General features: G+C 51.0%; 1 protein-coding gene across 1 annotated transcript in view; it reads right to left on the bottom strand.

The window, feature by feature from the left end:
* Positions 1-14,096: 14,096 nt before the first annotated feature.
* Tp73 (tumor protein p73) overlaps positions 14,097-23,387 on the bottom strand; it is an 84,481-nt gene continuing 75,190 nt past the window's right edge. Inside the window, 10 exon segments of the mRNA XM_052178318.1 lie at positions 14,097-17,086; positions 18,492-18,585; positions 19,485-19,516; positions 19,518-19,624; positions 20,678-20,765; positions 20,767-20,827; positions 21,218-21,345; positions 22,424-22,512; positions 22,825-22,967; positions 23,146-23,255. Coding sequence (XP_052034278.1) covers positions 16,751-17,086; positions 18,492-18,585; positions 19,485-19,516; positions 19,518-19,624; positions 20,678-20,765; positions 20,767-20,827; positions 21,218-21,345; positions 22,424-22,512; positions 22,825-22,967; positions 23,146-23,255 — 1,188 coding nt within the window. The 3' untranslated portion in view covers positions 14,097-16,750.

Genomic DNA, 23,387 nt, shown 5'->3' on the forward strand with positions numbered 1-23,387 from the left:
AGTCTCTCTCTCTCTCTCTCTCTCTCTCTCTCTCTCTTTCTCTCTCCCTCCCTCTCTGTCTCTCTCTCTGTCTCTCTGTCTCTCTCTCTGTCTCTCTGTCTCTTTCTCTCTGTCTCTCTGTCTCTCTGTCTCTCTGTCTGTCTCTGTCTCTCTCATACCAAGTTGCCATCCAAACAGATTTGTGCTAACTCTCTCTAGTTCTCCCTGGTCTATAAGAAGAATGCCTTTTGCTTCATGGGAAAACCTTGCTTGCATTTCTGCCACTGACCAGACCCCATCACCCTTCTACTCTTCAGAGAACCTGCAGCTACTCCTACGGCTGTGTGCTTCTCACACGCCATAGAAGCTGCGTTCACTGTCCGCACCGGTGAGTTTCTGACAGCCGGTGGCAGGGAAGGAGATACTCAACCTCATCTTGACACAGCCAACAGCCTAGAAAGCACCAAGAAAAAGACCCAACTTCCATTTATCCCAGGTCACCCTCTGCCACTTGTGTTTGTCTTTCCTCACCCGAAGCTGTGCCCTACACCCTACATCCTGTTTCCTGTAAAACTTACTAGACTAGAAGTTTAGAGCAGAAAATTACTCACGGCCAAGCTTTCTTGCAAGTATGGTAAGTTTTAGCAGTTTGAAGGACAGATAGCTAGACTAGCAGAAATTACCAGGGGTCGGTCTGAGCGCTCTCAGATCATCTATAGCTGGACGAAACCTGGCTCAGCACATCTTTAAAAATGAGTCAGACTTTTTTCTTTAATTTAAAAAAATGAGTATGAGTATTTTGCCTGCATATATGTTTGTGCACTATATACATCCATCACGTTGATGCCCGTGGAGGTCAGAAGACAGCATCCAATCCCCTGGGCCCAGGGTACCAGGTGGTTATGTGGGTTCTGGAATCGAGCCTCTGCAAGAGCAGTAGTGCTCTTAACCACGGAGTCATTTCTCCAGGCCCATGTTTCATTTCTAATGGCTTTCAGCCTTGTGCTCGCCCCCCCTCCAGCTTCCCATCTACCCAGATAGCCTCATTTCTACTATCTGTGTGTACATTAAATTAGTTATGGATCTATACACGGGAGAAAATATGTACTATTTGGCTTTCTGCGTGTGATGGCCAATCTGGAACATCTGGGTGTGACTACCGCCAGAATCAACTAAACCCCAGCAGCAGGGTGGGCCTGTTAGGGGTTTTCTGGATTGGATACTTTAAGGTGGGAAGAGCCACCTAAATCTGGGCCACATCTTCTGGTGGCAGCCCACGTGAAAGGACACGGAAGAAGAAAGCTCTTGCCTGTTGCCTGCTTGCCTTTCCCCTCACTAACAAGTCCTTGCATCCTGTTGTCGAGGAATCCCTCACGGCGTTAGAATCCACTTCTTCAGCAGGTTCCAACACAGACTGATGACCAAAACTACCTCTTGTGCTCCAGCAGTAGACGGGAGCTGCTGAGACAGCCAACTTTATGGACTGAACAACTCCAGGATGCTTAGTCTTTCTGTTGGAAGATAGCCATTGTTGGACTATGTGAACCACAGCCTGTAAGCCATTCTTATAAATCACATGCCTAAAAATCTTCAGACACACAGACACACAGAGACACACAGACTCACAGACGACACAGACACACATGTGCAGACAGATGCACAGACACACACACACACACACACACACACGTGTGGACAAACAGATACACACATAGACACACAGACATGCAAACACACACAGACACACACGTGCAGCTAAATAGACACACACAGACACACGCACAGACACAGATATATACAGACACACACACATGCAGACAGACAGACACACACACACAGACACACACATGCAGACAGACAGACACACACAGACACACACATAGACACACAGACACACAAACATACACAGACACACACGTGCAGATAAATAGACACACACAGACACACGCACAAACACAGATACACAGACACACAGACACACAGAAACACACACAGACACACACATGCATACAGACATACATACACACACACACACACACACACACACACATAGACAGACACAGACAGACACACGCACACGCGCACACACACACACACACACAGTTTCTCTTACTGAACATGTTTGCATTTCATAGTCTGCCTGTCTGCTCCTTCTCAACTTGTCCCTTTATATTTAAGTGCATATCACAGGCTTGAAACTATGCCTCAATGAAGAGCACATCTCAAAGAGGACCTAGGTTCAAGACTACCCCCAACCCCCACCCCCGTGAAGACTTATAACCATCCTTTACTATAGTACCTGAAAATCTGGTGCCCTCTTCTGGCGTTTGTGAGCACTGCACACATGTGGTACATGTTCAAATCTCCAGGAAAAACAGGCATGCACATGACATGAAAATTCTTGAGTAACACAAGGCTGGGTCTAACCTGTACTAATGCCCCAGCACACACCTTTTTTCTTTTTTCTGGCAGATTCTATTGGTTGATACTTGGTGTTGTTCCCAATGAGGCTGACTTTGGTCACAATCAATTGCTTGTTTTTTCCTCTGCCCTTTTCCTGGTTTTGCTGAACACATTATAGAGTTCCATCTCACTCCCTCTGAGCCCTTGTACACAGCCTTGCACTTGGCAGGAGTGGCTGATGCCAGCCAAGACACGCAAGGTGTATCTTTGACTTTTTACTTAAGAACATACCACCTGGGCAGTGGTGGCGCACGCCTGTAATCCCAGCATTATGGGATTATGGGAGGCAGAGGCAGGCGGATTTCTGAGTTCGAGGCCAGTCTGGTCTACAGAGTGAGTTTCAGGACAGCCAGGGCTATACAGAGAAACCCTGTCTCGAAAAAACCAAAAAACCAAAAAAGAAAAAAAAGTGCCACCTGGTTTTATGGAGTTGGGGGTACATACTTGGGAGGCAGAGGCAGGTGGATCTCTGTGAGTTCAAAGCCAGCCTGGTTTACAAAGCGAGTTCCATGTTCAGGATAGCCAGAGCTACCCAGAGAGACTTTGTCTAGTAAAACAAACAAAACAGCAAAAAGATTGTGCTGCTCGATACCAAATAAATCCTTAATTTCCCTTTCAATTTTTTCAAGTCAGGGTCTCTAGATAGCTCAAGCTGACTTCAAACTAGAGATTCTCCAGCCTCAGCTTCCTTAGGTACAAGAATCGCAGGGGTGTGGCACTACACCCAGCCACGCCTCTGTTCTTTACACTGTTAAGTATTACATCTATCTGCATTACTTTTATCAAAAGATGAAGTCACACATTTTGCTTTCAAAGGTCATGTGAACTTCTCAAAAAAGATGTGAAAATAATTTCTTTGTGGTTCTGCGTAGTGAAGTTTTAATCCTGCAACGTGGCTGCTCTGGCTAGGAATCTCTTCTGAAGACCTCCTTAGGTCTCTGTGATCCAGCTGGAATACAGACACGCTTTTAATCCCAAGAGACGAGTCAATCAGATCTCTAAGTTCAAGGCCAGCCTGGTAGACAGCAGGTTTCAGGGAAAGCAAAGCTTAGGTCCAGGCATGGCGGTAAATGCTGGTAAACCCAGTACTCAGGAGACAGAGGCATGAGACCTCTGAGTTCTGGTCAGTCAGCGAGTGCAGTGACTGGAGGGAGCCCCAGTTTGGAGCCAGTGCAGTTGAGTTGAGTTCCTGCGTTCCTGCAGGTCTGCAGAGACAGTTGAAGCCGGAGAATGAGAAAGAATCAGATTAGAAAAGATGGCTAGAGCTAGTTAGAGGCCAAGCTGAGCAATTCAGAGGCTGAGAGAAAAGGCAGATTGAGTCAGTCAGCCTGGAGAGGAGCTTGAGCCAGAACAGCAGAGGTGAAGCAGTCAGCCGGAGTTCAGAAGAAGCTAGAAAGGGTGAGCTTACTCAGCAGTAAGCCTCCTTGACAACTTACATCAGCTTAAATAGAGGTCACATTACAGCAAGCACATGCATCCTAGCCTGAAAGGGTCATTTAGCACTTTCTTTATTTTAAAGTTTTTTTTTTTTGGTTTTTTGTTTTGTTGGTTTTTTTGAGACAGGGTTTCTCTGTGTAGCCCTGGCTGTCCTGGAACTCACTCTGTAGACCAGGCTGGCCTCAAACTCAGAAATCCACCTGCCTCTGCCTCCCAAGTGCTGAGATTAAAGATGTGTGCCACCACAGCCCGGCTTAAAGATTTTATTTATATATTTTTTTAAAGATTTATTTCTATGAGTACACTCTAGTTGTCCTCAGACACACCAGAAGAAAGCCTCAGATCCCATTACAGGTGGTTGTGAACCGTCTTTCCAGCCCCTAAATTTTGTTTTGAGAAATGTTTTTTCTACATGGCTGCCCTGGAACTCCCTATCTAGACCAGGCTGGCATCAGACACAGAGATGCACCTGCCTCAGCCTCCTGAGTGACGGGGCTAAAAGTGTGCGCCACCACACCAGTATAGAATTTGTATTTATTGTCATTGCACTTGTGTGTGCACGCGTGTGCCACAGCTCATGTGTGGAGATCAGAGGACAGCTTTGGGAGTGGGCTCTCTCCTTCCACCATGGGTTTTGCACTTAGATCGTCAGACCTGCATAGCTGGTGTTAACCGTGAAGCCATCGCGATAGTTCACTTAGCCTGGGCAGAAGCAGCATGTCCTCTGGCTTCTGGTAATTTGGCTCTGTAGCCAAATCTGGTGATTCCTTAACATGTTAACATCTGTTGTGTTTGTCTCCCCCCTTGCCGCTCCCCCAGCTTTTAGGATCGTCTTTTCCTCCCACCTATTCCCCTTCGCTCAGACGTCTGCAGAGCAGCTCAGAGCCACTCCGTGGAGGCTCCGTCCATCTTGGTGCCTGCAAGGTGGGAGCTGCTGACCAGTCTGCCCGCAGTGGTTGGCTGGGCACTCCTGCCTTCAGGAGGTGAGGAGGTCCCTGCCAGTGTCAGACAGGGAAACGAACCGCACAGGATAAGCTCGGAGTGAAACCCAGTGCGGTTGACTCCCTCGACCCAGATCTGACTTTGGGAGTCTAATGCCAGGAGGTTCGTTGTCAGCATCTTTAAAACACAAGACAGTGTGGGAAAAGATTTCCAGAGAACCACAGCTTCAATGCCAGGTAAAGAATAAACCTTAAGGTGTGACCACACAGAGACCCTTTTGTGACCATGAGGACGGGTTCTATGGCTAAAAGGCCTAGAATCTAGGGTGATCTCTGATAGCAGAGAGGTCAGCAGGCTATAAAATGCATACGTCATTTCCCCTAAGGATGGGTTTAACTGGAAGCTTAAGAAAAGGTCTAAGAAAGGAATAGTCTGGACTAAACATTCTGGGGGATTTGGGTGAGGTCTGCCTCCAAAGAAAGGTCACTAGGTCAGTAACAAAATCCACTTTCACTCAGGCGGGCGATGGTGGTGCACGCCTGTACTTCCAGCACTCTGGGAGGCAGAGGCAGGCGGGTTTCTGAGTTCGAGGACAGCCTGGTCTACAGAGTGAGTTCCAGGACAGCCAGGGCTACACAGAGAAACCCTGTCTCGAAAAAACCAAATCCAAAAAACAAAAACAAAAACAAAAACAAAAAAACAAACAAAAAAAATCCACTCTTAGCTTTCCAGAAGGAATGCAAAAACATGCTTGATTTTATCTCCTATACTAAGGAGACACCCTGTGTGATTAACATTCCTGGTTCTCCCACTATTTCTCAAGAGCACAAGAACTGGCCTGGAGAGGTGGCTCAGCAGTTAAGAGCACTGGCTGTTCTTCCAGAGGTCCTGAGTTCAAATCCGAGCAACCACATGCCACCTACAATGAGACTGGATACTCTCTTCTGGTGTCTGAAGACAGCTACAGTGTACTTAGATATAATAATAAATAAATCTTTAAAAAAAAAAAAACAGAAGAAGAGTACAAGAGCTGTCGTAACTCCAAGATCTCAGTCTGCTCCTTTTGCCTGAGCAGCAAAAGACTCAGGAGCTGGTGCGGTCCATCCACCCTGAGATTCCTCTCTGGTCACACACAGCCTCCTCAGCAGCAGCCTGCTCCTCCTCCTCTTCCTCCTCAATCTCTGTGTCTCTGTAGAAACAGAGATCAGGTGTAACCCCCTATGCGCGCTCACCATAGATCGTGCCACACACGCAGAGAGAATACCTCTCAGGCCAGCATCCACCACAGCAGAAGCCACTGAGTGAGCTCCTTGTTGCCTGGGATGGCAAAGCCTCATAGCATACAGGACAATCTGTCACACAGAGCAATGGTGGGCAGGTTGACATAAGAGGCCTCTGTGGGGAGGGGGGCTGGTGGTCAGCCCTGGGGTCTGTCACCCTAGAAGCCGTGACTCCCTGAAGGCTGCCTGGATCTGGTTAGCAAAGGTCTCCGGCAAGCATTGTCTGGAGATGGGAGCGGCCCAGTGGCCACAGCGAACTTCAGCAAGGCTCGCTGGCCGGTGTTCCTGGAGTCCCTGGGCAACACAGAAAATCTCTGTCTGACCTTTTAACCTCTTGGACCTATAATTGCATGTCTTCCATTAGACGGAGAAGTTTTTAGCCATCGTTTCTTCAGATGACATTTTCCAACCATTAAAAAGGAATCTTTGGGTTTCTGGAGGTCTCCTAAAGTTCAACAGACTTGCTAAAGTTAGGGTAAGATCTCTCCTGCCATTCATTTCCCCAGTATTCAAAGCAATGTCTAAGCTGAATGTGATGGTACATGTCTGTTTTCCCAGAACCCAGGAAGCAGAGGCCCACAGGTTTGAGGCTCGCCTGGGCTACATAAGGTGATCCTATCAAAAAGACAAAAGCAACATCCAGAATTGCAGATTGCAAGGCGGCTTCAAGGACGAGACCCTCTTGCTGAGAGGAATGAGAAAAAAGAGCAGCCCGGGTCCCTGCTGATTACTTCCTGGTTGTCAGTCTCAGACACTGGGTGTAGTGGCACACAGCTGTGATCCCAGCACTCTGGAGGCTGAGGGAGGAGTCTCTTGAGTTCTGGGCATGGCTGGGCAGCGTAGCCAGACAAGGCTCACACACACAGAGAAGGATCTGTCTTAAGATACTTTGTATAACACCAGGATAGCAGGCGGTCTATCGCTGTCTGGGGAGATGGGCTTCTTGCCAGCTGAAGGAAAGTCATCTTCCTCCCTCTAGCCTGGTTGGCTCTAATTGTCACTTTTCAGTAGCTTTGGAACCATCGGAAAGGAAAGCCTTGATTAAGATTGGCCTGTGACCGTTGTTGTCTTGATGTAGGATAGCCTGGTCTACCGGGGCGGTGGCGCCATAGAAAACTATAAGCACAGGCCCCTGAGGCAGCCAGCAAAGCTCCAGGGTTTCTGGGGCAGATGCCTGCTTGAATTCACTTTCTAACTTGACAACTCCAAGATAGATATGACTTGCAAAGGAGAACAAACCCTGTCCTTCCCAGGTTGCTTTTTGTTGTGGTTTTCACAGCAACAGAAATAAAATTAGAACACCTCCCAAGATAATCCTTAAGGACCCTAAATGCTTTACAATTGTTTCAGCCAGATATAAAATTACAGAATAGATGTATCTTATTTTATTTTTTGGATTTACAGTGGCTGAGATACAGAACCAACGAAGGCTTCCCACAACAAACGTATAGAGAATGAAATGTGATAGATATTCATGTGGGTGGGGTTTTTTTTCAGCCATAAACAATAGTGTTTTCAGGAAAATGGGTAAAGGTGGAGATAATTGTATTTAGTGAATGAAACCAGTCTCAGACAAACACAGTCCCCCCTCATTTACGGAGACAGGACAAATCATGTATGTCTTTATGTCATTGAAGTAGATGTGAAACCGTGGGGGGGATGAGAGAAAGGGGACTGAAGGAGGGGGAGGGGAGAGAAGAGCTGGAGGCCCAGGGCGTGGGCCCCACATCCCATGTGACACTTGAGCAATTATGTCAAAGGAAGGGAAATGAAGTGGGGAATGTTATCTGTCTCTGGAAACCGAGGGAAGCCTTGCTCTGCTGACTCCTCTCTGGGTGGTTATTCTGTAATCTTCCAACACAGCTTCTAAGGATTTCAGAGAACAGCTCTGTGCTGTGGTAGCAGTGTTAGGAACAAACCCTGCCCATTTGAAAGCCACATTGGGTACTGGAGAGATGTCTCAGTCATAAAGAGCATGTACTGCTACTCTTGCAGAGGTCCCAAGTCCTCTTCTGCCCTCCATGGGAATCTGTACACACACTATACTCACACCACACTCACACACACCACACACACATACATACCACACATGTACACACATACATATACACTCATGCACACATACCACACACTCCATACAAATACACACAGGCACATGCAAACACACAACATACATGTATACACACACTATACTCACACCACAGTCACACACACACATACCACACACGTACATACATACATACATACATACATACCACACACACACACACACACACACTCACACATACACACTCATGCACACATACCACACACACACACACACACACACTAAAATAAAATAAATTCTTAATTTTTTTTGACACCTGGTCACACTGTGTAGCTCTGGTTGTTTTAGAACTACTATGTAGACCTGGCTGGCCTCAACTCACCGGCTTCTGCTTCCCAAGTGCTGGTTAAGGCATGTGCCACCATGCCTAACTTTAAAACAAATATTTTTAGAGTCATATCAGGGCTGAAGAGATGATGCAGAGTGGCTAAGAGCAGAGGACTTGAGTTTTGGTTCCTGGCACCCATGAGGTACGTGGTATGTCTGGAGGCCACACTGTGGGTCTGAAGGCCATACAGACCTTACCTATCTATATGAGATTCAAAGCTGCCCTCTGACCTCTACAGACCAGATAAGCATATATGCTGAATATGCACTCGTGAAGTCATAACAGTCACACAGCACAAAGTACAAACTCACGGACTGTCTGACCTCTGGTGTTTCCTCTGGTCTTTTACATTTGGCCCTAACTGCAAACTTTCAGTCACAACAACACTCAGACTTCCAGTTGGGTTGCAGAAATATGAAGAGAGGTTGATACAGAAGCTCAAATGATTGCTGTTATAGAAGGCTTTATCTTGGGACAGACACCTACGCTTAATAAATGAATCAGAACTCCAGCCTTGTTGTTTTAAGGAACAATTAAGGGGCTGTGTGTGGAACTGGCTTAAATGCAGCCAGGTGGCTCCGGAAGCTTCATTTAATGAAGGGAGAGTCCCTGGTGGCCGGCACTGCTTGTTGTCTTGGGTCTTTGCTACTGCTTGCCAAATTCGCCCCAGGCACTCCTGAAGTAAGAACAGCCACTGTGGGTGCATGAGCCTTACCTGCACACCAGCTCCCAGACCCAGGCACCAAGTGAGTGCAGCACCCCGTGCCTTGTACAGTTCCTCACCACAGAACAGCAGCCTGGGGCTTTCAGGAATCTCATTAACAGAACTCAGTCAGAACATCAGATCCCTAAGCAGTCTATTTTTGTTGTTGTTGTTGTCTTCGATGCAAAGCTACTTTTCTCAAAGTTCTAAATTGGTAGGAAGAGCTGTCTATAGATCAAGGCAATCCCCCTGGGAGGAGGAGACACATCACCAGCGGAGAGATTATAGGTCCAGAGAAGGGACTCCAAAGTAGAGATAGCAGGCACCTGGGGACAGGTGCCCCTGAGCAGGCCAGAACTTGTCTCTGAGGGACAGGAGTCCCACCCCCAGAGGAAGAGGAAGAGCCCTGCACAACATCCTTGGCCCTGGCTATGGACCAGTTCCTCAAATGTGGTTCTCCCACCCCCAACTTTCCCCACTTCTGGATCTGAGTCTCCTGATTTGAGTCCTGTGAGCTGGGATAGGCTGGGGATAGCTGGGGGCCACATAACCCTCCTCAAGCCTCAGACCACCTCCTAAGCCAGGAGGCCTAGAGCCTAGGCTTTGGTGACCCCCTCCTCCTAGTCCATAGGAAGGGGTTTCTTATCAGCAGAGTTTTTCTAGCCCCTAGGATGGGACCCACCCCAAGGGCTCCATCATCACCTACTCACAAAAGTGGAAGAAAAGCTTCAAACCTAGCCCAGGCCTCCAGAGTTCTTCCTCCTTTCTTAGGCATAGTTTCCAAAGGCGTTAATAATGAGGAAGAGATATGGGGGTTCCGAAAGACCAAACTGAGAAAGAGAAGAGAGAACCTGCGGCTGCAGCTCCTGCTTCATCCCCACCCGTCAGGAACTCCTACAACTCCATCTGGTGGCCGCCTGGTCCAGGCTCAGAGAACTAACCCAGCCTCAAGAGGAATCTTTTCTAGCTAATGTGGTCAGCCAGAACACTTCAGCTGCCACTGCCCAAAGCAGCCAAGGCATAAGCATCTCCTAGATCCACATCCAGACTGCAAAGTCAGGACAAATTAAAAGTGAAAATGTCCTTCCTCCTCTCCTGAGGGAAAGCCTGTGTGACTAAAATTTCTTCCCAGAGGGAGACATGAACAGCATCTACCCTCCTCCTAAAGTCCCAACCACAACCTGAGATCTGAGTCCTGCAAAGTTCACTGAGGGAACCAAAGACTCACTGGGCTTTCTTAAAGACCAATGGCTGTGGGGCCATGGGCAGGGACACGGGAGACCTGAAAGCAGCCACACTGAACTGTGACTGCAGGGGTGGTGGCTTCCCCGTGGCTGTGCAGATGGAGTCTCACTGTACGCTCTGATTCTTCCCAGAGATCCCCAAGACTGTGTACAATTAGAGCAGAATTGCATGCAACTGGTTGGGGGGAGTGTAGCTGGATATTGGGGTGAGGGCTTTTTGATACTCCCTACCCCTCCTTCCAAGAAGGATGACCAGGGGTTGTGGTCTCCAGTTCTGCCTCTCCTCTGGCGGTGTCTGGATGCCGCTGCCAATGCACTGGTTCCAGGAGGACATAGCAAAGTGGGACAGGGAGTTACCAGTCTGCCTTTCCCTTTGGGGTATTGGAGCACCACTGCAGGCCAGGCCGGAGCACCACTGCAGGCCAGACCGGAAGCGGAAGCGGGAAGCAGAGCCTAGGACCAGCAGGATTCCAGTCGGGTTAAGAGCCAGTGTGGAGTGCACAGGAGTGAAGAAGGCCTTTCTGTGATGATCTTTAATGAAGCGGCTCTCTGAGGCCATCTTTGCTTGTTCATATTTCATTACTGGGGATGGATTTGGATGTATACCTTTTGTTTGGGGTGAGCTAGGGATTATATATTTTTGGGGAAGTGTGTGAGGATACCTGGTATCTTAGTCAGGGTTTCTATTCCTGCACAAAACATCATGATCAAGAGGAAGGTTGGGGAGGAAAGGGTTTATTGAGCTTATACTTCCACATTGCAGTTCATCACCAAAGGAAGTCAGGACTGGAACTCAAGCAGGTCAGGAAGCAGGAGCTGATGCAGAGGCCATGGAGGGATGTTTCTTACTGGCTTGCTTCCCCTGGCTTGTTCAGCTTTCTTTCTTATAGAACTCAAGACTACCAGCCCAGGGATGGTGGTACCACCCACAAGGGGATCTCCTCCTTGATCACTAATTGAGAAAATGCCCCATAGTTGGATCTCATGGAGGCATTTCCCCAACTGAAGCTCCTTTTTCTGTGATAACCCCAGCCTATGTCAAGTGGACACACAAAACCAGCCAGTACACCAAGGGAGGGAAGGTCATTGGCTGAAGGCTAAGACTGTTGAGATGTCTCATTAGCAGGGAGAGGTATCCTGGGGGCTGTGCTACATGAGGTGGTTGTGGTTCCAAAGCAGGCATTAGAGGCGGGGAGGGAACAGCTCCATTCCCTTCTCAGATCTCTGAGATTTTCAAGTTCTATGCAAACCCCATTGCACCGGTTCTCATGCCTATCTGGTGGTTTGTCCATGTGCCTTACATACAGTCAACAGGCTCATCTGGACTACTGGAGACGGTAGCATTTTGCCTCAGAGGACAGTCCTGCACAACAGCCAGCCTTCACCAAGGCCATCAACACTGAAAACACACAGACAACCCTGACTTTGTTCCTGGAGTACGAGCAGCCCAGTGAGGGAGGAGTCACCCTCTCTGAGGACTGATGGAAACCGGAGGCTACATGGACTCCAGTGTTTACCATCTCTGTCTATGAACCTTGACTAAACCTAGATTTAAGAGACTAAAGCTATAATCCTTATAGACACGGAGTGGCTTTTCTACCCTGGACATTTCTGATTTATCTGGTTCCCAGCCCTCCTCACTGATACTGACGGCAAGCCCTAACCAACCTTACTTACACCCATCTTAACTGGTAGGACAGACCGTCTTTCTGTTCATTCCTTTCTGGTCTAACCTAACTTCCCTGTTCTCTTCTGAGGCAGGGTGTCTTATTCAAATGTCAAGTCCAGTTAAGGTTTTTTGATAGTCTTGAGGCTCTCATGACATTTTTGAGTCTGCTGTCCTGTAATGGACTAAAGCCATCGAGGACGCAAGGACCCTCCCTACAGATCTCTACTTCACCAGGCAAGTTCTTTTTGGCATCTGGGATACCTCCATTCCTCCATTCCATGTCACACAGAGATACAATGGCTCTTAAGAACAAATTTCCTAAAAGTCCCCAATGTCCTTGTCTCTCTTTGTAGATCCCTGGTTAGTAGGTTTCTATATCCTGTAGCACACCATGAAGCACCTGTGCCTCGACAGTAAAGAAGTCAGATGGACCCGACAGAATGTGGCAGGGCCCGTGGGCCGTGAATGAGGGGATCCTTTACCCTTCATGTCCTGACTCTTGTACCCTCTTGGGACAGATGCCTGCCAACACTTCCTGTGGCATGGTGTTAGATCTAAAGAGAGGCTTTCTTTTGTGTTCCTGCCGGACCCAACTCTAGGTTCCTATTTTCCTTGAACTGGTGGGACCCCTCTCCCCAGCTTGCTCAGCAGTTCCTGGGTTGTCATATGTCAGGGTTTCTAGGCCATCCCCTGCCTTTATGGACAGACCCACCTAAATTTCACCTTGACAATAGCCTCCTTCCATACATCCATCATTTAGACTTCATCCTTGTACAGAAGTAGGCCTTTTTCTTGGGACCATGAGTCAAACAGTAAGAGTCTCATTTTAACCATGGGGACCCCAACCAGAAGACAAAGCAGAGGCCTTTGTGGGCACAGTAGGTGAATTTGAACTCTTATCTAGATCAGCCAAATAGCTAAACCCTTCTATGAGGGGTTCAGGGAACCAAAAGATAGACCCCTGAGATGACATAGCCTCAGACCTGCTAAAATTCACCCAGGCATTGTCTCTCCTGATCATATTAAACCCTTTCCACTAGGCTTATGACTGACAGAGCACACAGCAAGCACTAGGGGTTTTAATCCAAATTCTGGGGCCCTCACACTCTGTAGTAGTTTGTCACAGTAAGTCGGGAATCCCAGTGGTATGGGAGCTGGATTTCTTGTCAACTCGGCTTCACCCTCCCAGGGAGGATTGAGAAATACAGTGTAACTCCTTCAGTCTTCCACAGGTGACCCTGGGGACATGAGGCTTCTGAGGAGGATGGCCGTTGTGTAGTGGGAGGAAGCCAGTGTGAAACATTGTTGCCAGAGCACAGCACAGCACAGTCTCACCTGGCCTCTTCCTGCCTCACGGGGCAAGGCAGGCAGCATGGGACTCCAGGACTGCTGCTCCTGCACTGGCAGCCGTAGGAGGTGAGGAGGAATGCCGGCCCCTCTCCAGATCTTACCTCAGTCTTTCTTATCTTGTTCTAAACGTTGTCCAACTCTTAGCAGCCTCAGGCCTCCCTCAAAGCTGAGTGGATTTTTTAGAGTCTTAAGTTTTGCTAAGACGTGTCCACAGGCTGAGAAACAAGAAATCTGAGAACCACACAGAGACCTGAGTGTCAGTGGAGCATGAGTGGAGCTGACAGGAGACCAAGTGTTCCTCCCTACATCCTGCTGAGAAGGTTAGCATGCCAACAACACGTCACTTACGGTGTCTATGATGTCCCCAGATGCCCCCTTTCCTGCCCACAGGACGCCTGCATTATTGCAGGGCTGGCACAGTCCAGTGGCTGGTGCTGGACCAGTGTGGGGCTACACGCCTCCTGCCTGTCTATGCTCGTTCTGAGCATCCCCATGATGCTCCTCACAAGCCTGGGGGATGGGTTAGTTACAATAGTCGGTCATGGGAACATGTGATTTTTATTATATTACAAAAACAAAAATTCCCACCAAAACACAGCTAAAAAAATAACACATTTTTCTAAGATGACATTACCCAAAACAGTTAATAGAGTCACTGGACTGCATCCATCAATACTGCTTGGAGAAGCATTTCATCACCTTGAAACATGAATAGTTTGGTTTTGGTTTTTTGTTTCTGGTGTGAATGCTGTTTTAAGTAGCAACTTTTGACCCTTGCAGGGTTCCTGCACAGGGATCGGGTGCTGGTACTGCAAACTCAGAGCTCAAAGTGGGCCAAGGCAGAGCTGCCAGGCATGGTAAGCAGCAGGGCCAGGAAGGGGCATGGCAGCTGCTGCTCATTGGATGCACAGAGCTCACGGCGATTGTACAGGCTGAGGCTGGGTGGCCTGCTTGTACAGCCTTGAGGTACCTGCCCTTGCCCAACAGATGACTTCCAGGGCACCCCCAAACTCTCTTCCAGGCTTTCAGTGCTCCTGGGAAACCTGGTGACTGGAAGATTTGCTTTCTCTTGCTTTCTGTTTTGCAGGATGATGTTTGGTTTGGACCCAAAGGCCGGTTCTTTCCTGGAGCGCTGCTCAGCCTCGGCGAGCCTTGCCTCTGGAACATTGATTTCCTGGTAGATGGTCCTTTGCAGTTAGTTCCCTCCAGGCCTGTCAGGATCCTGGAAGCGCATGAGACAGCTTTGGCACTTGAGGCAGGGTCCAGGGAGATACACAGTCCTCACCAGAGATGGGCTCTTTAGATGCCTGGTGACAGCCTCTCCTCCTAACCCTTCCCAGGAGCAGGTGGTGGGGTGCTTAGGATGGCCCCTCCTGGAAAATGCTTGAGACATATTTATGTGAGATCCCAGAACTCAAGCACACAGTGGGGCTCACAGGCCTAAGAGTAAGAACAAACTGCCTAGTCCCTGAGGTAGCCTGGGGCAGCATGTACCTCAGGACTGAGCACCCACCTCGGTCATAGCTGATGCCTGAGGCAGGGAACTCAGCCTGTCTAGCCCCAGCTTCGTCATCTGAGCAACAGGACGTGTGTGCTCAACCTCAGGCTTTGTGAGGTGTGTTATCACTGGCTGGATGGCCACACTCTGCACCCCGGAAGCTCGAAGCCTGCAGCTGTTATGGCCCCCATCTGGGTGCAGGACCCCCAGAGCCTAAGCTGTCAACACCTGTCAAATTGGTCAGCCCTGATCTCTGGCAATGTGACACCTGCACCTACCCTAAGTGCACCCAAATCCTGCCCCTCAGAGACTCGTGAAGTGTATGTGGTGTGCGTGATAGCCTCCTAAGTCTGCAGAGCTTGCTAAGATCGGCAGCGTCTGGCCTGGTGCTTCCAGGAGGCAGCCCTGATATGAAGCCAGTCCTGGTAGTGCTGACTCTGTGGCCATCCGATGGGCTTCACTGCCTCTGTTGGGTCATGCTAGTGAAAGCCAGGCCTAAAGGGAATGGCTCCACAGAGCCTCGGCAGACTGTTGGGCTTTGCTGCGGCAGGGGCTCCTCTGTGGTCCTCCACTCCTGGCAGGGATGGCCGAGGGCTCTCGTTGCAGAAGCTCACAGAGTTTCCGGCAGGTTCGGGACCCCATGGGCTGAGTGCATGCAGGAGCTGTCTCTCAAGCCCACTGGCTCCGTGGGGATGAGCCATGAAGACGGGGAACCCCAGCAGCCGCCCCAGTTCCAGCCCATGAGGATGGTCTAGCACTCAGGCACAAGGCCCAGACTCTGAGCACTTAGTGAGGGCAGAACAGATGTTCCCCACAGCTGGGGTTCAACCTGCATGCCCACGGCTATGTTCTCTCTGAGTCTCTTTCCCATCCAACCATCCTGGCAACAGGGGAGGACCCTTCCGGCTTGGTGCTCCATTTTTCAGACTTGTTGAGGAGAGCGTGTGGTCACGCTAGGTTGATCTCAGAAAAGGAATGCTGAGAGAGTCAGGGGCGGGATAAAGCAAGCCAGCCCACCAAGTAGAAAGAATTACGTTTTATCAAATATTGACAATTCAATTTCCAGCCATCTGAGACTCATTCTGCCACTGTCTGCCTAGAGAGGCCCCTAGCGGCTGCTGTGGCCAGCGTGTCCGGGGTGCTGGTGAAGGCAGAGGACAGCCGCTTCCTCTGCTCTACCACAGGCTTCCTTAACCCCAGCAACCAAGACTCAGGGCAATGGCAAAATGGCCTACATTAGGGACAGATCTGTCCGCACATCCTGCAGAGGATGTCTCTCACTCTGACTTCACTTTCAAGACACAGTGGAATCAGCTGGCACATAAGTGCAGAAGACAGGGAGGCCTGGCTGCATGTGGCTGGGGTGGGGGAGGGGAAACAGGAGACGCCAGAATACTTTGTGGCTGGGGGATGGGGGTGACGGTGGGGGTGGAGAGGTGAACCAGCGAAGGATGCTGCTCTATCCTGGAGGTGGCAGAGTCCTCAAAAGAGAAGGGGAGAAGCGAATGGGTAAGGCATACCCACCCACAAAGGGACAGTCCCCTGTCTCAGCACTTGGCCCACAACCTGCCCTCGTGTGTATATATCGCTAAGGGCAGTTCCACAAGTTTCCTAGAAGGAGTTAGTTCATGAGCGACTTCCCTTCAGGAATGGCATCTGGCAAAAGGCCCTCGCTCTTTCCGTGGGCACAGCCGAGGGGTAGAAACTCCCAGGGGCAGTTTCTCACAGGGGAAGGCAGAAGGTGTGCTCCTCAGTGGCTCTCTGTCTCTGTGAACTCCTCTTTGATGGGCTGCTTACGGGACTTGCAGTCAGGCAGGTCGAAGCCAAAGTCCGCCCACTCGTCAGGGCCGGTCACCCCACCCGCGCCTCCGCGGTTGGGGATCGTGATGGTGTGACGCACACGGAAATGCACGGCTTCCATGACCCGCTGCCGCTGCAGCTCACCGGAGCCGCCGATGGAGATGGTGGCCGCATTGCTGCTGGAGCGTAGCAGTTGCTGACCACAGTCGTGGCTCTGCTTCAGGTCCTGTAGGCCCCTCCAGATGGTCATACGGTACTGGTCAGGGATCTTCAGGGCCCCAAGGTCCTGCAAGAGCGATGGCCACCTTCAGGTTACAAAGGGAAGCTACAGGGTTGTGTGTCCCTCACATGGAGGGCGTCCTACCTGCAAGGAAGCCTTGCTTTAGCAGTCACTGACTTATCAGATCTTGACTATGTAGTGACAGGGTAGGGACAGCATCAGGGTCACCTGCACAGAGTGTCTAGTCACATATTTTTCTAGGTCAGCTAGATGACATGTGTGGGTGATGGAGGGGACCGTGACAAGGGCCCGCTCATCAGTCAGGGGCCTGGACACAGCCAGAACAGCAATGGAGACCTAGGAGACCACCCATGCACCTCCTGGCCACAGGCTGTCCCTTGCCAGCCCTTAGCAGTCACTCCAGGCTCATCCCTTAGCTTCAAGCTCTGGTGAGACAAGGGTTAATATAAGACTCAAGGTCGGGGAAGGTAGTTAGTGGTCAGCAGTCACACAAATGCAGGTGTTAGGCACCAGTCCCACAGCCTCTGATAAGTCTTTGGGTCCAGCCTAGGTTCCTGGGCAGGTGACAAATATGGCCTCTAACTTGGTCTGTGTGAGTCTAAAAAACAGTTATGGGCAATGAGCTGATGGACCCCCGGCGCTGGGGCAGGAGAGGCTGGGCTGATGGACCCCGGGCGCTGGGGCAGGAGGTACTGGGCTGATGGACCCCGGGCGCTGGGGCAGGAGGGGCTGGGCTGATGGACCCCGGGTCCTGGGGCAGGAGGTGCTGGGCTGATGGACCCCGGGCGCTGGGGCAGGAGGGGCTGGGCTTATGGACCCCGGGAGCTGGGGCAGGAGGGGCTGGGCTGATGGACCCCGGGAGCTGGGGCAGGAGGGGCTGGGCTGATGGACCCCGGGCGCTGGGGCAGGAGGGGCTGGGCTGATGGAACCCGGGCGCTGGGGCAGGAGGGGCTGGGCTGATGGACCCTGGGCTCAGGGCCACACATGTCATGGATAAATCAAGGCTAACTGTGGCCAGGCTGTAACAGGATGCCAGGGCTTTCCAGAAGCTTTCTATCCCACATTCAACCCAGAATGTTCTTTGCCACACATGTAGGTTGGGTGTGGGGCTCCATTTATTCTTTCTAGACCTGTTCCCCCATGGCTTCTACACCTCTTACACATTGGGTCCTGAAAACAGGCCAGCCTAAGAAATCAAAGGTAGCCTGGCTGGGCCACCAGGAGGCTCTAACAAGAGAGCAAGCCTCCAGGTCACTGCTGGGGGCGGGGACTTGTGTCCGTCCACCCAGCCTCCTTCACATTGCCTGGGCCTGCTAACTTCAGATAGAATCTGATTGCTTGTGGGAAAGTCTCCGGGAGTCCCCCACTAGCCACCCTAGGCGGTGCACTGTGCCTCACCCTAGGAGGTGCACAGGCCCTCCGTCTCCTTGGGGAGACCTGGGGCATTTACCTCGATGGTGAGGTTCTGCAGGTGGTAGATGCTCTGCAAGCCTTGGGAAGTGAAGCACTCGATGCAGTTTGGACACCCCAATCCTGTCAAAAAACTGCAGAGAGAGTTTGAGGGAGCAGCATCAAGTGGCTTTGCACTCGGGCCTCCCAGGAGTGACCCTGTCGGGGAGGGAACTGCCTGCAACAGTGGGCAGAACTGCTGGTGCCTCCGTGGGAAGGTTTCTTTCTTTCTTTCTTTCTTTCTTTCTTTCTTTCTTTCTTTCTTTCTTTCTTTCTTTCTTTCTTTCTTTCTTTCTTTCTTTCTTTCTTTCTTTCTTTCTCTTTCTTTCCTTTCCTTTCTTTCTTTCTTTCTTTCTTTCTTTCTTTCTTTCTTTCTTTCTTTCTTTCTTTCTTTCTTTCTTTCTTTCTTTCTTTTTTTCTTTTGTTTTTGTTTTTGTTTTTCGAGACAGGGTTTCTCTGTGTAGCCCTGGCTGTCCTGGAACTCACTCTATAGCCCAGGCTGGCCTCGAACTCAGAAATCTGCCTGCCTCTGCCTCCCAAGTTCTGGGATTAAAGGCTCTTTTTTATTTCTTTATTATTTTGTTATTTATTTATTTTTGTATATATATATGTGTAATATATATGTGTATTATATATTCACATATATAATACATATATATATATCTTTTATATTTTTACAGTCCAGTCATTACCTACCTCCTGGTCTGACCTCCCACAGTTCCTAATCCCCCTGTCTCCAAGAGGATATCCCCACCACCTACCCCCTCCAAACCCCACCCTCATCTCCCGTGCCTAACCCTTAAGTGCCCTTCTTATCACCTGCTGATGAGGCCTGTCCTCCCTCAGGCCCGGCAAGCAATTGAAACACAGGGTCAGACAGAGCCACATGCAAGGCTGCTCCCTCCAGCAGGAACCACACAGTTAGTGGGGAGTGTGGGGGGGCACGGGGTTGGGGGATGAAGCACGAACCCAGATCCACCTGCAGCCCACACACCTGACAAGGCTGGGGTCTGCGTGATAGGGGGGGTGGCGGGGTGCAGTGGGATCCGGAAACCATGGTCTGGGAGCCGTGTCCGCCATTCATCTCGCCGTTGGCTGGCATGCTGTGGCTGTGGCTGTTCAGCATCCCGGAACCTGGGCAAAACAGTGGGTCCAGGAACCTGAGAACAAGCCCCACACACGGGGGGTGGGGAGTGGGAGTGGGGGGTGGGGAGGTGGGGGGGTAGGGGGTGGGGGTGGGGGCAGGGCAGGGGGCTGTCCCAGGCTGTGAGAGCAAGCCCCACGCACGGCGGTGGGGTGGGGTGGGGGGGGGGAGGTCGGGGGCTGTCTCAGGCTGTGGTCTAGCCTGGCTGTGTGATTTAGCATTGTAAGGGCTGTCTGAAGCTAAGCCCTAGGCACAACCCTTTCCCCCAGTGGAAGTGGGGTGACTGTGTTTGGGGCACTGAGTTTAGGTGATCCGGGGGTTGGCATCTGGCACATTTGTGTTACAGGCTCCAGGGTCCTTAAGCAAGACACACCTGGGCGTGTTGCTCAGTGTCAGGAGTGCATCCATCTGTACCCATACAAAGACCTTTCAGGGGCTGGAGAGATGGCTCAGTGGTTAAGAGCACTGAATGCTCTTCTAGAGGCCCTGGGTTCGATTCCTAGCAACCACATGGTGGCTCACAACCATCACAATGGGATCTGAGACCCTCTTCTGGTGTGTCTGAAGACAGCTACAGTGTGCTCATATACATAAAATAAATAAATCAATCTTTTTTTTTAAAAATAAAAAAGAAGAGACCATTCAGAAGAGACCCACACTCCACTCTGCCCAGCTCCCTACAGCTGCCTCTCAATGAAGTCTCATGTCCTGTCACCCTTGAGATGAGGAGATTTGGTATTGCCATTTTACAGATGGGGAAACTGAGGTGAGTGAAGCTAGGGATCTTCAAGATCCTGTGGCTATCAAGAGAGGACAGGCATGAGTTCTTAACTCTACCACCTCTACAACCCCCAGGCACAGAACCCCTGGGATTGGAACGAACACCCCAATAGATAGCCATTGCCCTCCTGCAGGCTGGAACTGCAGGGAGAGGCGGCCATCAAAGTTCCCCCACTATCTGTTTATGATCTCGGTAAATCCACCCAGGCCCTCCCTTGGGTCTCTGTGGCCCACATGGGGCCTCTGCTGCCCCGGGAACTCACCCATGGGCCCCAGGTTGGGCCCAGCTGCCGAGCTGTGCGGGGGAGGCTGGCCTACCAGCTGGTTGACAGAGGGCAGTTTGTTGACACCCACCGTGTACCTTGTTCATTGGGGAGAGCACGGGCCCATAGGACGGAGGCTGCAGGTGACTCCTGCTTGGAAAGCAACAGTGAGCATTCACAAGAGGTAAAAAGCAACTCTTCCCCCATGTGACACCTCTGTGGACACCCCGGGATGCAGGCAGATGGAGACTGCCTCTCAGAGAGTTACGAAGAAAGCTAACACCTCACCAGCTTTAGCAAATCCAGCCCTTCCAGCCCCTTCCCCATCAACATTTCCAAGCCAGAGGTGTGCTGAACATGGGGACCCAGGATCCCAGGGTTGAGCTAAGTCCCAGAAGGCTTCCTAGAGGAGAAGGTGCCAGCTGAGCTGTGTTGGTTCTACAGTCCAGTCCAGGGTACCATACCTCCTGTGCTCCTGGCCTTCTCCCTGCTGGGCCAGAATATCCCTATGTTCCCATACAGATGGTGGGGTTCACTCACGGCCTCTGTAGGAGCTGCTGCTGCTGCTGCTGTCGGTAGGAGTCCACCAAAGGCTGAGGTACGAGTTCCATCAGCTCTAGGCTCTCCTTGACTTTCATCAAGATCTCAAAGTTCTCCCGGCCTCGCACCTGGGCACAGAGAGACAGACTCTCTGCCTGGTGCCCCGAGACTCCACCAGCTCCAATCCCCTGGTGGGACGGGGATGGCCGAGACCTCAGGAGGACCCCAGGCTATGGCAAAGTGCTGGTCTGCTCTTGGAGTTCCCCAGTACCCCGACACTCAGGATACTCCGGCTTTCCTCTTCCCAGGGGCAGGTCTAGGAAGTGGGTCCCTAGGGGTTCAGCGACCACACTTGTTCTTCCCTGATGAGAGGCTCAACAGCTATAGGTCTTAAAGGAGGACTCACAGTCATGGAAACAGACAGGATTCTTTCAGAGTGCACCGTAATCTTACCACTGGGATTGGTGCCACATACACATTGAGTCCTGCAGGCTAATACCCTGTAGAACTATGAATTTAACACAGGCTATATCCTATAGAACCATGGATTTAACACAGGCTATACCCTATAGAACCATGGATTTAACACAGGCTATACCCTATAGAACTGCGGATTTAAACACAGGCTATACCCTATAGAACTGCGGATTTAAACACAGGCTATACCCTATAGAACTGCGGATTTAAACACAGGCTATACCCTATAGAACTGTGGATTTAAACACAGGCTATACCCAATAGGACCATGGATTGAAACACAGGCTATACCCTATAGGACCATGGATTTAACACAGGCTATACCCTATAGAACCGTGGATTAAAACACAGGCTATACCCTATAGAACTATGGATTGAAACACAGGCTATACCCTATAGGACAATGGATTTAACACAGGCTATACCCTATAGGACCATGGATTCCTCCTGAAACCCCACCCTGGGCGTCTCCATTATAAAGGGTGCCCTTGGGTCTCCCCGATGCACAGCTAACCTGGCTGGCATGTCCACACTCAGTGAGTTAAGGCCCTGCAGGTTTTGACTCAGAACAGAGCCTCCTTTGGACCCCACCCCTTTCGGGGCCACAGTCTCAATCCTCAGGTGTCAGAATGCCACCCTCCCTCATCTCTTGTGACATCTGGACTTCCTTCCCCAGCTTGGGATCTGGGGTGATAGGAACACACCGGCCTGTCGGCCCAGCCCACTCACATGCATGTAGAACATGTCCTCGTCCCCGTGACGTCTCTTTTTCACGTTGGTACCCAGCGCAGGGATGGCAGGGGGACTCTGCTTGAATGCTGGAGGGTGGGGCAGGAAGGACACATGAACCAGAGAGCGAAGGCTGAGATGCCCAAGTGAACACTTGCCATGGGTGTGGTGTGAGCACAGGGCAAACCTAGGCTAGCATGAGCTAGCCTCAGAGCATAGACAAGTGAGATGTCTTGGGTCACACTCACCCTGTCAAGCCTGGAGAGGCTTCCTAGCCTCGGCCACTCAGACCCCCAGATCCACCCCCTGGATGAGGTTACACTTGGCGCCTTTGAAGCAGGTGCTCCTCACTCCCACTGCGCCCAACTCCACCCTCCGCGTACGCCCAGAGCCCCACTCACCACGCTTGCCGGCAGTCCCGTTCTTGGCACTACTTTCATTCAGAGCCTGTTGCTCCCGGTAATGGTCTTCGTCAGCTTTGCGGTCACGGCCAGGGCAGGCGCAGATGCGACCCTCGAAAGACCGGCGGCCCAGTACCTGTCCACTGTTGGGTGGCAGTGTGAGTGTGAGTTCGAGGGACCGCTCTTGATCCTGCCCGCCTCCTGCAGACCCCTTGGGGCTGGCCTTGAAGCTGAGCGCCCACCAAGGAGAGCAAGCCCTCCCCGAGTCCGTGACAGCCCCCCCACAGCCCCACCTCTACCATCCTTCCACGGCAGACTCACTCCCGGGTCTCCAGGGTGATGATGACGAGGATGGGTCTCCGATTCATGCCCCCTACACAGCTGCTGTTACACATGAAGTTGTACAGGATGGTGGTGAATTCTGTTCCCACCTGTCCGCGGGGGAGGCAGGGAAAGGGCTTAGCATCAGTCAGCAGGTAGGGCCCACCTTCTACGGAAAGGACCCATAGCTGCCGCCCCTGGCCCTGGGCAGGCATAGGGATGCTGCTGTATGGCTCACGGTC

Source organism: Apodemus sylvaticus, chromosome 3 (genome assembly GCF_947179515.1).
Source record: "Apodemus sylvaticus chromosome 3, mApoSyl1.1, whole genome shotgun sequence".
NCBI classification, from domain to species: domain Eukaryota; kingdom Metazoa; phylum Chordata; class Mammalia; order Rodentia; family Muridae; genus Apodemus; species Apodemus sylvaticus.